This window comes from Mastigoproctus giganteus, chromosome 2 (genome assembly GCF_048544385.1).
Source record: "Mastigoproctus giganteus isolate SK-2022 chromosome 2, ASM4854438v1, whole genome shotgun sequence".
NCBI lineage: Eukaryota > Metazoa > Arthropoda > Arachnida > Uropygi > Thelyphonidae > Mastigoproctus > Mastigoproctus giganteus.
In genome coordinates, this window is record NC_143576.1 from 213,105,396 (window position 1) to 213,117,599 (window position 12,204).

The following is a 12,204-nucleotide window of genomic DNA, read 5'->3' on the forward strand; positions in this document are numbered from 1 at the left end:
TAACATTTTTTATAGAAAAAAATATATATATATAGTACCCTAGTACTTACATAGGTTGAAAGTTGAGAAATCAGGACTATTTGTTGAATTTGATATGTCAGTTTTAATTTTCATAAATAATGAAGGAATGGCTGATCCAAAAAAACAGCGGTCATAGAGATAAGTAAATGTAAAAAATAGTTTGCTGGGTTTCGATCTTAATTAGTGCAGGCATGTTCAGATTGGTTCAGAAGAAAGAGGTGGAATTTGAAATGTAAATTCAGAAATGTGCCCATGGATATATCTTTAGAAAAGTCACATAGCAGAAACTGAATATCTGTATGATAGAGAGAATAGAGTGAGTTTGTAAGTGAGGATTGTTAGGAGTTTAAGAGATGCTTTGTTGGTATCACCATAGATGTGGGAACAATATTCCATGATAGAGCAGATTTGCAGTTTGTACATAGTTGGTTCAAAGATAGCAGAAGTGAGTTGGTTCAGGGGCTTCTACTCAAAGAGTGTATGCCACTGCACTCCTGCTCCTGACCACTCGGATAAATGTATGATTACACAGGAATAGTAAGAAACAGAATGTTGGACTCTAGAATTGAAACTGATACTGAAATAAGAACAATGTCAGATTAAAATAGCTACATGTTTATAGAAGAACAAGGATGCTGTAATCTGCAATTGAAACCGGAATCATAACGAGATAGTTCACTTGGATGACTTGTCCTCCAATTCAATTTGCATCCAAGTTACTTAGACTATTGCCCCACAGCTGAACTCAAAAAATCATACTGAATCTATTAATTAGGATTAGATAGGAAAGTACTGAGAGCTTCATTCTTAACAGATTTAAGTATTAATCATGAATAACAGTTTTATATATGATAAATGTGTGATTACAAGTGATAAATGTGTGATTACAAGACTTTTGTTCTCCACACAACCGAATCATAAAGTATCTTCAGGATCTTAAATCTTTGTTTTAAGATCCTTAAGCAGATCAGTAAAATAAGCAAGAGAAGTGTATTCTCACTGGTAGGAGAGACAACAACCAGAGGACATGAATATAAAATATTATGGAGTATATAAAGCTGAATCATGAAGTTAATCTTCACATAGAATGTTGTGGCTCATTGAAATGGCTTACTGACAGGTGAAGTGGAGAGTTTAGTAAAGTTCAAAGTAGAATTTTGTAGTCTTGGTGACAAGAAAAGTATGAGTGATTGGGGATGATTTTTGGAAATACTGAGAAAGGTTACTCACTTTTAGCTTTTTTATACTAATAAGATGAGATAACACCAGTGAATTGACACTGACAGAATCTATATTGGTGCTCATTAATCAATAGATGGAAGCCTTTTTCAACAACTGGTTGAAGGAAAACTTCCATACATCTCTCCTGCAACCATCTTTCCTCAGTTTGAAATCATGCCGGTTCATGTGTGTAGTCTCAGCAAGAGGAAAAATACCGTCCATTAACATTTAGTGTACTTAATCCAATAAGGCCTTAAACACCTCAATCAGATCTCCCCAAGGTGCCTAGTCTCTGTTTTGCTTGATAAATGTTATCGACAAGTTCAATCTGACTGAGCATAAATAAAAAATGACACCTTAAAACCACAAACAAATCAATAGAAAATAACTAACAACTGTTAACCGGATTGGAGACAGGGATGAGATTGTGCTATTTATTCTTTTGCCGACCAGTATACATCTTTAATGGAAAATTATGTTAGTAATTCAGTTACCTTTGTCATTTGAGAATAACTAGTAATACAACTTGGTGTCGTCTTGGAATTAGAATTTGTTGCTTTCTGGTCTTCAAAATATGAAGATCCAAACTTCCGATGTACATTCTTATTATCATGCCTGGAAACATGTAATGGGATGAAATTCTGACCTTTGTGCACTAGAATTTGCAACACCAGGCAAGGAAAATGCAAAAATTTCTTTCAGAGGCACTGTAGTAATTTGCTCTTCTCCTTCGACACTGAGAACCAAATCCAGTAAACCACCTCCCCCTGATTCCAGTTCGGCTGTCATCATTAGCTCATGTATGCTTCCAATGCCAGTGCGTTAGTGGCAAAAACAAAAGATAAAAACTTTCTACAATTAAAAGCAATTTAAGGATGCATACATCATTGCAAGATTATGCAATAAAAACCTTTCCTGTTTTGCTGTAACAGCTACAGTAACATGCTATGAAAAGTACAGCATGACATTTTACACTCACACTTCAAGTATAAATTTCCATATTAACGTAATTTATTGCTACTGGCTGTATACATTACAAATCATCGCACACACAACTTCATCACACCATCTTGATTTTTCATTCTAATGATAGTGGAGTGAATTAGACATATGGTGAAATAGTAGACATTGGTAATTCTTCATTGGCAGAATTTTGGACATTTTGAATATGGCCAAGTTGTGTTCACAGATTGAATCAGAATTCTAATTTGCATCTCATTTGCCTTTCATGACTGCATGATTGTTTTGTCACTTGTCACTTACCGAAGAGGTCTGCATTTCTTTGGAAACTGGAGGAATTAGTAAAATTTTAGGCTGTAGTCTATCAGTTTTGAGCAAGAGAGAGTTTGTTAGTTTTTTTTTTTTTTTTTGGAGCATTAGCAACTAAGGCCATATTCTCCGGGGATATGCAGTGGTCATTCCCTGACCTTTCCACATCCTCCATATTTGGGGGAAGGATCACAGGCTTGAACCCCAGTCTAATCAAGAAGCGTGTGCTATGCACTGCTGTGCTGCCCACCTGGCTACGGAGGCGCGCGCGAGAGAGAGAGAGAGAGAGATGCTTTCCCCATTAGTTATTCTAGGATTTTCAGCTTGTATAACATACAGATCTGATCATGAATGCATTCTTCTGTGGGCATGATTGGCAAAAATATGAACTATAGGAACTGCTGCACTGTGACCAGAGTAGTCAATGTAACTAAAATTCCCAAGAACAAGAATATCCATTCCTTTTTTTTTTCTTTTAAAATAAAAGGCTGCTCTTTGTACAAGTATTAAAATCCTTACTTTTTTTTTTTTTTTTTTTTTTTAAATTTCTTTGCCAAGTTACTCTGGTAATATAATAAATATTATTATAACTTCAAAAATAAATTGCTAAAGGTGCAGTATAAATAATTAAATTTAACTCCAAAAAAAACTATACTGAGAACTTCCTTCAGATGTGGGGGGGGGGGATTTGAAAACGAGCAGTAAGTACATTAAGTATTATTATATTTGTTTTATAAATATATATAAATTTTTTAAATATTTTTTCTTAATTGTGTAAAGATTACTTATTGCTGATTACTGACCCATCAAACTTATTGCAGGTAACAGAGATTCTATTGGAAGGAAAGTAATCCAAAACCATCCGAAAAGTGATCACTCATTTGAAAAAGTCGTGGGAAGTGCTGAAAACTTAGTTGGAAGGGTAAGGGATTTTAAAATTCAGAAAGCAAATGATTCATATATTTTTAGCAATTAAGTTACTGTAACAATTAAGTTAAGTTACAATTAAGTTACTGTAAGTATTCAAACTACTTACTTTCACAACACCAGATGGAGGTTTGTCCCAACAATCAACTGTCCACTGGCTGAATGCAATTTCTGCACATCATTCCTTCAATCATCCTTCCCCAATCAGAATTTCTGTTCCCTCATGTTTATAGGCTGAGGAAGGAGAAGGATCCCATCAGCACTGAGCTTACTCAATCCATTCAAAACTTTAAACATCCTAATTGGATATTCTCACAGATGCCAATCTCCAGATACTGAAATTTTCAGAATTGAAGCCTTTGCTGGTAATAAAATCCTTTTTTTTTGCTTGACTAATGTTGCTCTTCTCTGCACTAATTCCAGCAGAATCTTTCCTAAAGTAAGGCCTCTAGACCTCTGTTCATTTCTCAAGATGGTTCCCACCATTGCTTTCTACAATAGGATAATCACCTCCTCTTCGCTGGCAGAATTCTCATATAACATTGACAAGAATTCATCAAAAGTTTGGTACCACACTTTTGGTATGTTATTATGGGATTAGTGGTATCTATATGCAGTACCGTGCATTTGTTGAACTTGGATTGCAACTTCTCAACCCACCTGGCTAATTTTTCTAGATCTTGTTGCATTACCTGATTACTGTAATATCATCTGCAAACTTGGACATTAAGCATGATGTGTCATCATCAGTATCATTTAAAAATATAGAAAACAGCAATGAGCCCAGCAACAAACCATGGAGAACTCCCCCAGTAGTCCAAGAAGAGTAGTGTCCATTGATAGCCAGTCATTGTCTTGTCCCACTTAACCATCCCTATATCCATAGCAGTAATTGGCCTCTAATGCTACACTGCTCTAATTTGTATAGAAGTCTTTTATGTGGAACAGTGTCAAAAGCTGTTACTTCATCATAGTATCCAATGAGATTGATCAGGCATGATCAGTCCTTAACAACTCATGCTGTAGCTGTTTTGCAAAGGTGATACAGTGGTCTCATACAGATTTCTATGCAGTAGGATCGATCCTGTATTCCTGTCTAGGCAAGAATGTCTATGACTGCATTCTATTTAGATAGTCCTGCATTACTTCTTTTCCCAATGATTCCATAATTTTTCCTGGAACAGAAATCAATAACAGGTCTGTAATTACTCATGCCATGCTTTGATCTCCTTTTGCGAATTAGGGATACATTTGGACATCTCCAGTGAATAGATACTTTCTCTGAATGCAAGGATGCTCTCATAATTATTGCCTAAGGTTGTTTACCTATTTTTCTACATTCCTTAAAATAATTGGATAGATTCCATTGATCCTAGATGCTTTTTTTACATTTAGCTTCAACAGCTTCTCTTACACTTTCCTCTCAGTTATCACAAAATCATTTACCTCCCTGTTTTAGTTTGATACACTCCTGGCATCCTCATTCTTAAATTCCTCATATGTGAATGTAGATGCAAAATATCTATTCAGTTTGTCAGCAACCTGAGGAAGGTCATCAACAGCTAAATCATTCATATATAACAGACCAATGTGATTCTTCCCCTTCATTCAAGTTTACATAAGTATAGAAGTCTTTCTTGCTTTTCTGTACCTTCTTTGCCAGAGACTTTGAATAATATGCCATAGATTGCCTAACCTCCTTTGTGACTTGATTACAGACTCAATTATATCTACTATAAGCTTCTGAATCACCTGATAATTTATATGCATCCCATGAATTTTGATTCTCTGCCACAAGTCTCATTAGTTCATCTGACATCCATTTTAGGTGTAAACTTTAAATGGTATATCTTAGTTGGTATGGAAAGCTTAATTAGCATTAGCAGAGGCATAGGATGCACGAAAGCAAGCTTATACAGCATCAGAAAAAATAAAAAAATAATAAAAAATTCCCATATCACACATATATTTGCTCCAAACATTTGTCCACTTCTTCCTTGAATTTATTTAAGCTATCAACTTCCAGGACAGATGGAAGTTTGTTCCAGCAATCGACTACCTGCTGGCTAAAGGAAAATTTCTGCACATCTATTCTACAACTGTCTTTCCTCAATTTGAGTATATGCCCCCTCAGGTTTGTAATCTGAGCAAGAGGAAGAATCTCATCAGCATTGAGCTTGCTCAAACTGTTCAAAGAATTTTACATCTCAATCAGATCACCTCGCAGGTGTCTAATCACCAGACGCTGTAATTTGCAGAATTTATAGCCTTTCTTCATAAGAGCATCCACTGTTTCCTTCACCAGTCTTGGTGGTGCCTCCGTAGTCAGGTGGCAGGAGTGGCAGTGCGTAGCACACGCTTCTTGATTAGACCGGGGTTCGAGCCCGTGACCACCAAATATGAAGGATGTGAAAAGGTCAGGGAATGACTACCACATATCCTTGGAGCAATATGGCCTTAGTTGCTAATGCTCCTAAAAACCAAATAACAACAACTAGTCTTGGTGCCTTCTCTGTACCCATTCTAGCAACTCTACGTCTTTCCTAAAATGAAGCCTTCAGACTTGTATGCAGTACTCAAGATGTAGTCTGACCATTTCCTTATACAAGGTGATAATCGCCTCCTTATCCCTGCTAGCATAATTCCTGTATATCATTGACAAAACCTGATGACCAGCTCTGACAGCCCCTCTGCACTGTCAGAAAACTATATATCTGACTGCATAATTATCCCCAGGTCTTTTTCATTCTCCACTACCCAGAGTGTAGTACCTTACAGTTGGTACTTTTCTCTGGGTTTACTGCTACCCATATGCAGTACATTGCATTTGTCAATGTTAAACTTCAGTTGCCACTTCTCAGCCCATTTGCCCAACTTATCTAGATCCAGTTGGAGTAGCATACTGTCTTTACTGTCATTAACAACACTTTCAACCTTTGTATCATCTGCAAATTTGGACATTAATCCTGATATACCTTCATCAAAGCAGGCCTCCGTAGCCAAGTGGTCAGGAGCAGGGATGCAGTAGCACGCACTCTTTGAGTAGACCGAGGTTCAAACCCCTGACTGCTAAATACGGTCGATCTGCCAATCCGCACTGGACCAGCGTGGCAGATTATGGTCCATTTCCCTCAGCATGAATTGTTGAGGAGGCTTACATCCTGCAGTGGTTGATAATGGCTGCAATTTACCTTTTTTTACTTTCATCAATATCATTGATGAATACACAAAACAACAATAAGTCCAGCACCGAACCCTAGGGAACTCCACTAATAACATTTATCCATGAAGAGCAGTGTCCATTGATTACCACCCTCTGTCATCTCCCACTCAACCAACCCCTTATCCATTGTAGCAACTTAACCTTAATGCCATACTTCTCCAATTTGTACAGCAGTCGTCCATGTGCAACAGTATCAAAAGCTTTCCTGAAATCCAGGTATATAATATCAAAATTATTTTTTACATTCAGTTCCTTTGTGACATCATAGTATCCAATCAAATTGGTCAGACAAGATCTCCCTTTAACAAACCCATGCTGTGTCTTAACAATTACTGCAGTCTTGTCTAGATGATCCTACATTGCTTCTTTAACCAGTGACTCGATTATTTTCCCAGGAACACAAGTTAAACTAACAGGTCTGTAGTTACTTGTGTCACCTTTTGAACCCTCTGTGAATTGGTGATACATTTTCGCACCTTCAGTCAATGGGGACCTCCCCTGAGTCCAAGGAAGCTCTCATAATTATGGCTAAGGTTTTGCTTATTTCTTTTGCTGCCTCCTTTAATATAACTGGATAGATACCGTCCACCCCAGGTGCAGTGCCTCCGTAGCCAGGTGGGCAGGAGCAGCAGTGCATAGCACACGCTTCTTGATTAGACTGGGGTTCAAGCCTGTGACCACCAAATACGGAGGATATGGAAGGGTCAGGGAATGACCACTGCATATCCCCAGAGCAATATGACCTTTGTTGCTAATACTCCTAAAAACCAAAATAACAACAATAACAACCCTAGGTGCCTTCCTTATGTTTAACTTCAATTTCTCCTCTGCTTTGCTCTCAGTTATTACAAAATCACTTAGCTCTCTGTTATAGTTTGATAAACCTCTAGCATTCCCCTCATTGAATAACTCCTCATGTGTGAATATAGATGCAAAATACTCATTCAGTTTATCAGCTACCTGAGCATGATCATCAATAGTCAACCCAACTATGTTAAGTGGTCCAATCTGTTTCATCCCTTTCCTTCTAGAGTTTACATAAGTAAAGAATTCTTTGCTGTTTTTCTTTACATCCTTTGCCAAAGATTTCTCGTAATCTGCCTTCGCCTGCCTTACCTCCTTTGTGACTTGATTACAGACAAGCTTATATCTATCATAGGCTTATATCTATATCTATTATAGACAAGTTTGTATCTATCATGTGTCACCTGATAATTTATATGCATCCATACATTTTTCTTCTCTGCCACAAGCCTCATTAATTCATTTGACACCATTTAGGCCTGAACTATGAACAGTATTTCTTAGTTGGAATGAAAAGCCTAGTAGCCTCAAAGATTAAGTCCCTAAAGGCTCCCATTTAGAATTCAACATTGGTAACATCATCAGTTGATCCCAGTGTACAGAACTTAAAAACTGTCTCAGATCCCTGTAGTCACCTTTATGAAAGCAAAAGCCCCCCCTCCCTTTAGCCTTGATTGTAGTTACACCTTGGCTAGATCATGTCCTGTTTTAGAAATTTCAGCAAACATTTCACATTTCGCACATTTTTTGAGACTTTGTTGCACTGGAGAATTGCTTTCTTTGTTTCTCCGCTGATTCACAGCACTCTCGCTAGTTTGTGACCTTTGCTTCACAGCTCTAGTCTGGGTCATGATTCCCGTTTAAATACAGTTTAATTAACAATGAAATTTAATAAGATTACTAAATATTTTTGATTAATTGATAATACTATACTAAGCTAACAGATTCATAATACAGTGTTTTGTATTACATTATCTAGTTTTACTTTATACCTTGTACTATCAGTTCGAGATATATACGTTATGCTATTTCTTATCGATTACAATATGGCGGCTAGTTCAACAAGATTGGTGCCAACATAAAGAGTCGTACCTTCCGAAAATCACTTATTAAATTCAAAATGAGGAGCTAAAGAATGCTACTATACCTCTTTAATATCTTTGTAAAACACAGTGTAGTATGTTAATTAATGAAGAATACAGTAAAACTATCAAAAATACTTATTCCTTTACAGCAGCCAAAAATCCATCGACTGTTCTCTTTTGCGACCAGAGTGCAATCTTGATGCCATAGCATTGCAATCGCATCTGTCAGGAACCAATTCAGGCGAACCTATACGTGGCCTGCAATCTTGGTTGCGATATACAAACAAAGAATTAGTCACAAGTAGACCATTTGTGTGCAAGAGATGGTTCGTGTGAAAATAAAGGGAACCTGAAAATCATAAAACAAAAATGTGGACACTTGAAATAGTGGCTTTTAGTTACAATATCCACAGCAGGAAATACTACCCATCTAATTATTTTGAAATTTTCGTATCTTTTGAATTTTAGTGATTTATTTTCGCCGTGTACCAACGAGTATCACACTTAGATGATGTGATTTTTCATTTTATTTATTTGGCATAAATTTATTGAATTCATGTTTTATAAAATAAAAATTACTATTTTTCACTGGGGGGGTTATTCCACCCGTGGTGAAACTCATTCCCAGTCACTCCCCCTGGATTCAACACTGATGGGGACCTCCCCCAAAGTCCAACGATGCTCTCATAATTATGGCTAAGGGTTAGCTTATTTCCTTTGCCAACTCCTTTAACATAACAGGGTAGATCCCACTCACCCCAGGTGCCTTTCTTTTGCTTAACTTCAACAATTTCTGCTTCACTTTGCTCTCAGTTATTAAAAAATCATTTAAGCTCCCTTTTAAAGTTTAATAACCTTCTGTTCTTTACTTCCCTACAGAATTCCTCAAGTGTGAATGTAGATGCAAAATACTCATTCAGTTTGTCAGCTATCTGAGCAGGATCATCCACAGTCAAGCCACCTATATCAAGTGGACCAACCTGATTCATCCCCTTCCTTTTAGAGTTTATATAAGTAAAGAAGTCCTTGTTGTTTTTCTTTAATCCTTTGCCTAGGATTTCTCATAATCTGCCTTTGCCTGCCTAACCTCCTCTGTGCCTTGATTATGGACTAGCTTATATCTACCATAGGCTACTGTGTTGCCTGATGATTTATATGCATCCCGTGCATATTTATTTGTTCTCTGCCACGAACTCATTAGTTCATCTGACATCCATTTGTGCCTAAACTTTGAAAAGTATTTCTTAGTTGGGATGAAAATCCTAGTAGCTTCTATGATTATTTCTCTGAATGCTTCCCATTTAGAATTTGTTATTATTATTATTAGCCATATGATACAAGGAAGCCTGAAGCTTATGCTGCACCAGCCAAAAAAAAAAAAAAAAAAAAAAATTCCTGAGTTACCCACTGAGAGAGAGAGAGAGAGAGAGAGAGAGAGAGAGAGAGAGAGAGAGAGAGAGAGAGAGAGAGAGAGAGAGAGAGAGAGAGAAGTACAAAGGAATCTCCAAGAAAGAGAAGAATGATGATATCCAGCTCAGGACCCTGGGTTTGCCAAGCCCATACTCACCAGATGTGAGCTCCCGGGGTTGTTTGTTGGTAACAGCATCAGTTGGTCCACTGTATAGAATTTTCCAATCCTGCACTTCTTATATCTGTGTGACACCATGTCTCTGATATCCCAATAATATCTGCCTTTGATGTCTTGACCAGCACTTCAAATTGATTGTGTTTATTTTCTATACTCCTAGCATCGGTGTACATGCAAGTACACGTGCTTCTGTTCTTACTCTTAGTTACCCTAACACAGCGTATGTATTTACTTCTTTCATGCTTCCAGCAGTTCCTGAAATCCTCAGCAACTTGCTTTCCAGGCTGCTGCTCATTTTAATAGAAGCATTTTAATAACTGCTTCTATTAAAATGAGCAGCAGCCAAAATCACTTGGCTGAAATCACTTGGCTTGCAAAAATCACTTCCACCTCTGCCTGTGGCTACTATCAATCTATTAGTTTGTAACCCCCCCTCCCAAGATAGCAGTTTTCCGACCCACCTAATATTGCCTAGATAGTATCAGAAAATATTCTTGCACCCTTTCTATTTAAGTGTATCCCATACCTGTAGAAGCATTCTCTCCTGTTAACGAGCACAGACGATGCTGAGAAAAAGTCTACCCCATGATCCTTGCACAGTCTCTCCAGGGCTGAATTGATTGACAAGGCTCTCATCATATACTCCCTCCTATGGTGTCTGGGCAGAATTGCAGATACTTTCCAATTTAACCCTAACTCACAACTTTTTTTTTCAACTTTGAGCTGTACTTATTAAGTAAGTCCGCAGATCACTACACTTAATGTCATTAGTGCCGATACGTACATCAAATCACATTTTGTGCCCTTAAAAGGTGATATCTGCTCTACAACATCATCAACTTTTGCTCCTCCTGGCAGACACATCCTGGTTCTATTTCATCTATCCCTTTTTGCATAGTATATTTCCCATTGGCCCGAGGTGCCAAGTGATTTTGTGATGAAGTGTCTTTGCCTGTAAATTAGCACTCTTTCTTGGTGAAATAAAATTGTTTCCTTATTTTCAGCATTACATTAACACTCAATTTATTCAGTAAAGAAAACACGTTACTAGATCAGAAGGAAAAGTAACCTTCTTTCTTTCTTTCTTTCTTCTCTTAATTTTTTGTTTTATTACTAACCCACTACAGCTTGGTCACAAAGGTGGCACTGCTCCTGCCTCCATGTGGCGGGGCCGGTAACCTGGAAGGGAAAAGCTCTCCCTTCCAGGGCGAAATGGAGCAAACTGTTCCTAAAACACAGAAATACACGTGGTGCATAGATGAGACCCTTACAGGGAGAGAACAATCAGAGACTGATTTTGTAGCAGCTAAATATCAAAAGTCTGACATAGCCAGAATCAAAATTCCAACTTTCTTTATTATTCACTTGACCCAAGAACAACCTATTGGCAAACTCTCACTGTTCTAGTGCAGAGATGCCTAGAAAGCATAATAGGTACCCCAAAGACAGTTCGTCACTTAAGATCTGGTGACTTATTGCTTGAAGTTGCCACTGCTAGACAATCTGAACAACTACTGAAACTAAAAAAGTTTGGAACTTCTGTTACAGTTTCACCACGTTTCCCTGAATCATCACCGAATGGAACCTCATGAACGTGCCAGATGAAGAGCTAAAATAGGAACTATAAGACCAAGGAGTCATAAATATCAGAAGGATAGCACACTAGGTTCCTACTCGAAATGTAATACTCACTTTCGATAACCCTAAACCACCAACAGTGATCAAAGCAGGTTATCTTAATTGCCGTGTTAGAACATACATTCCAAACCCCTTACGCTGCTTCAAGTGTCAGATGTTTGGGCACTCACAGACAGTCTGCAGAGGAGCAGCTGCCTGTGCCGCATGCAGATCCACTGCACACACGAATACTGATTGCACAGTTACAACATCTAGTTGTCCTAACTGGAGAGAAGCTCATCTGGCATTTTCCAACGAGTGTCTCCTTTGGGAAAGGGAAAAAAATTTACAGCGATGCAAAATTGAACACAATGTCACCTATGAAGAGGCCAAAAAGTGCTTTTCAGCCCTGAATGCTAATAAACCAATCTATGCTCAAGTAACCAAAA

The 12,204-nt window shown here is 37.7% G+C and overlaps 1 protein-coding gene across 1 annotated transcript in view; it reads left to right on the top strand.

Annotated features, from left to right (window-relative positions):
* Positions 1 to 12,204, top strand: part of LOC150090042 (muscle calcium channel subunit alpha-1-like) — a 1,145,904-nt gene that overhangs the window by 1,107,700 nt on the left and 26,000 nt on the right. Inside the window, exon 45 of the mRNA XM_090389719.1 lies at positions 3,333 to 3,433. Coding sequence (XP_090245845.1) covers positions 3,333 to 3,433 — 101 coding nt within the window. The remainder of the gene's footprint in view (positions 1 to 3,332; positions 3,434 to 12,204) is intronic.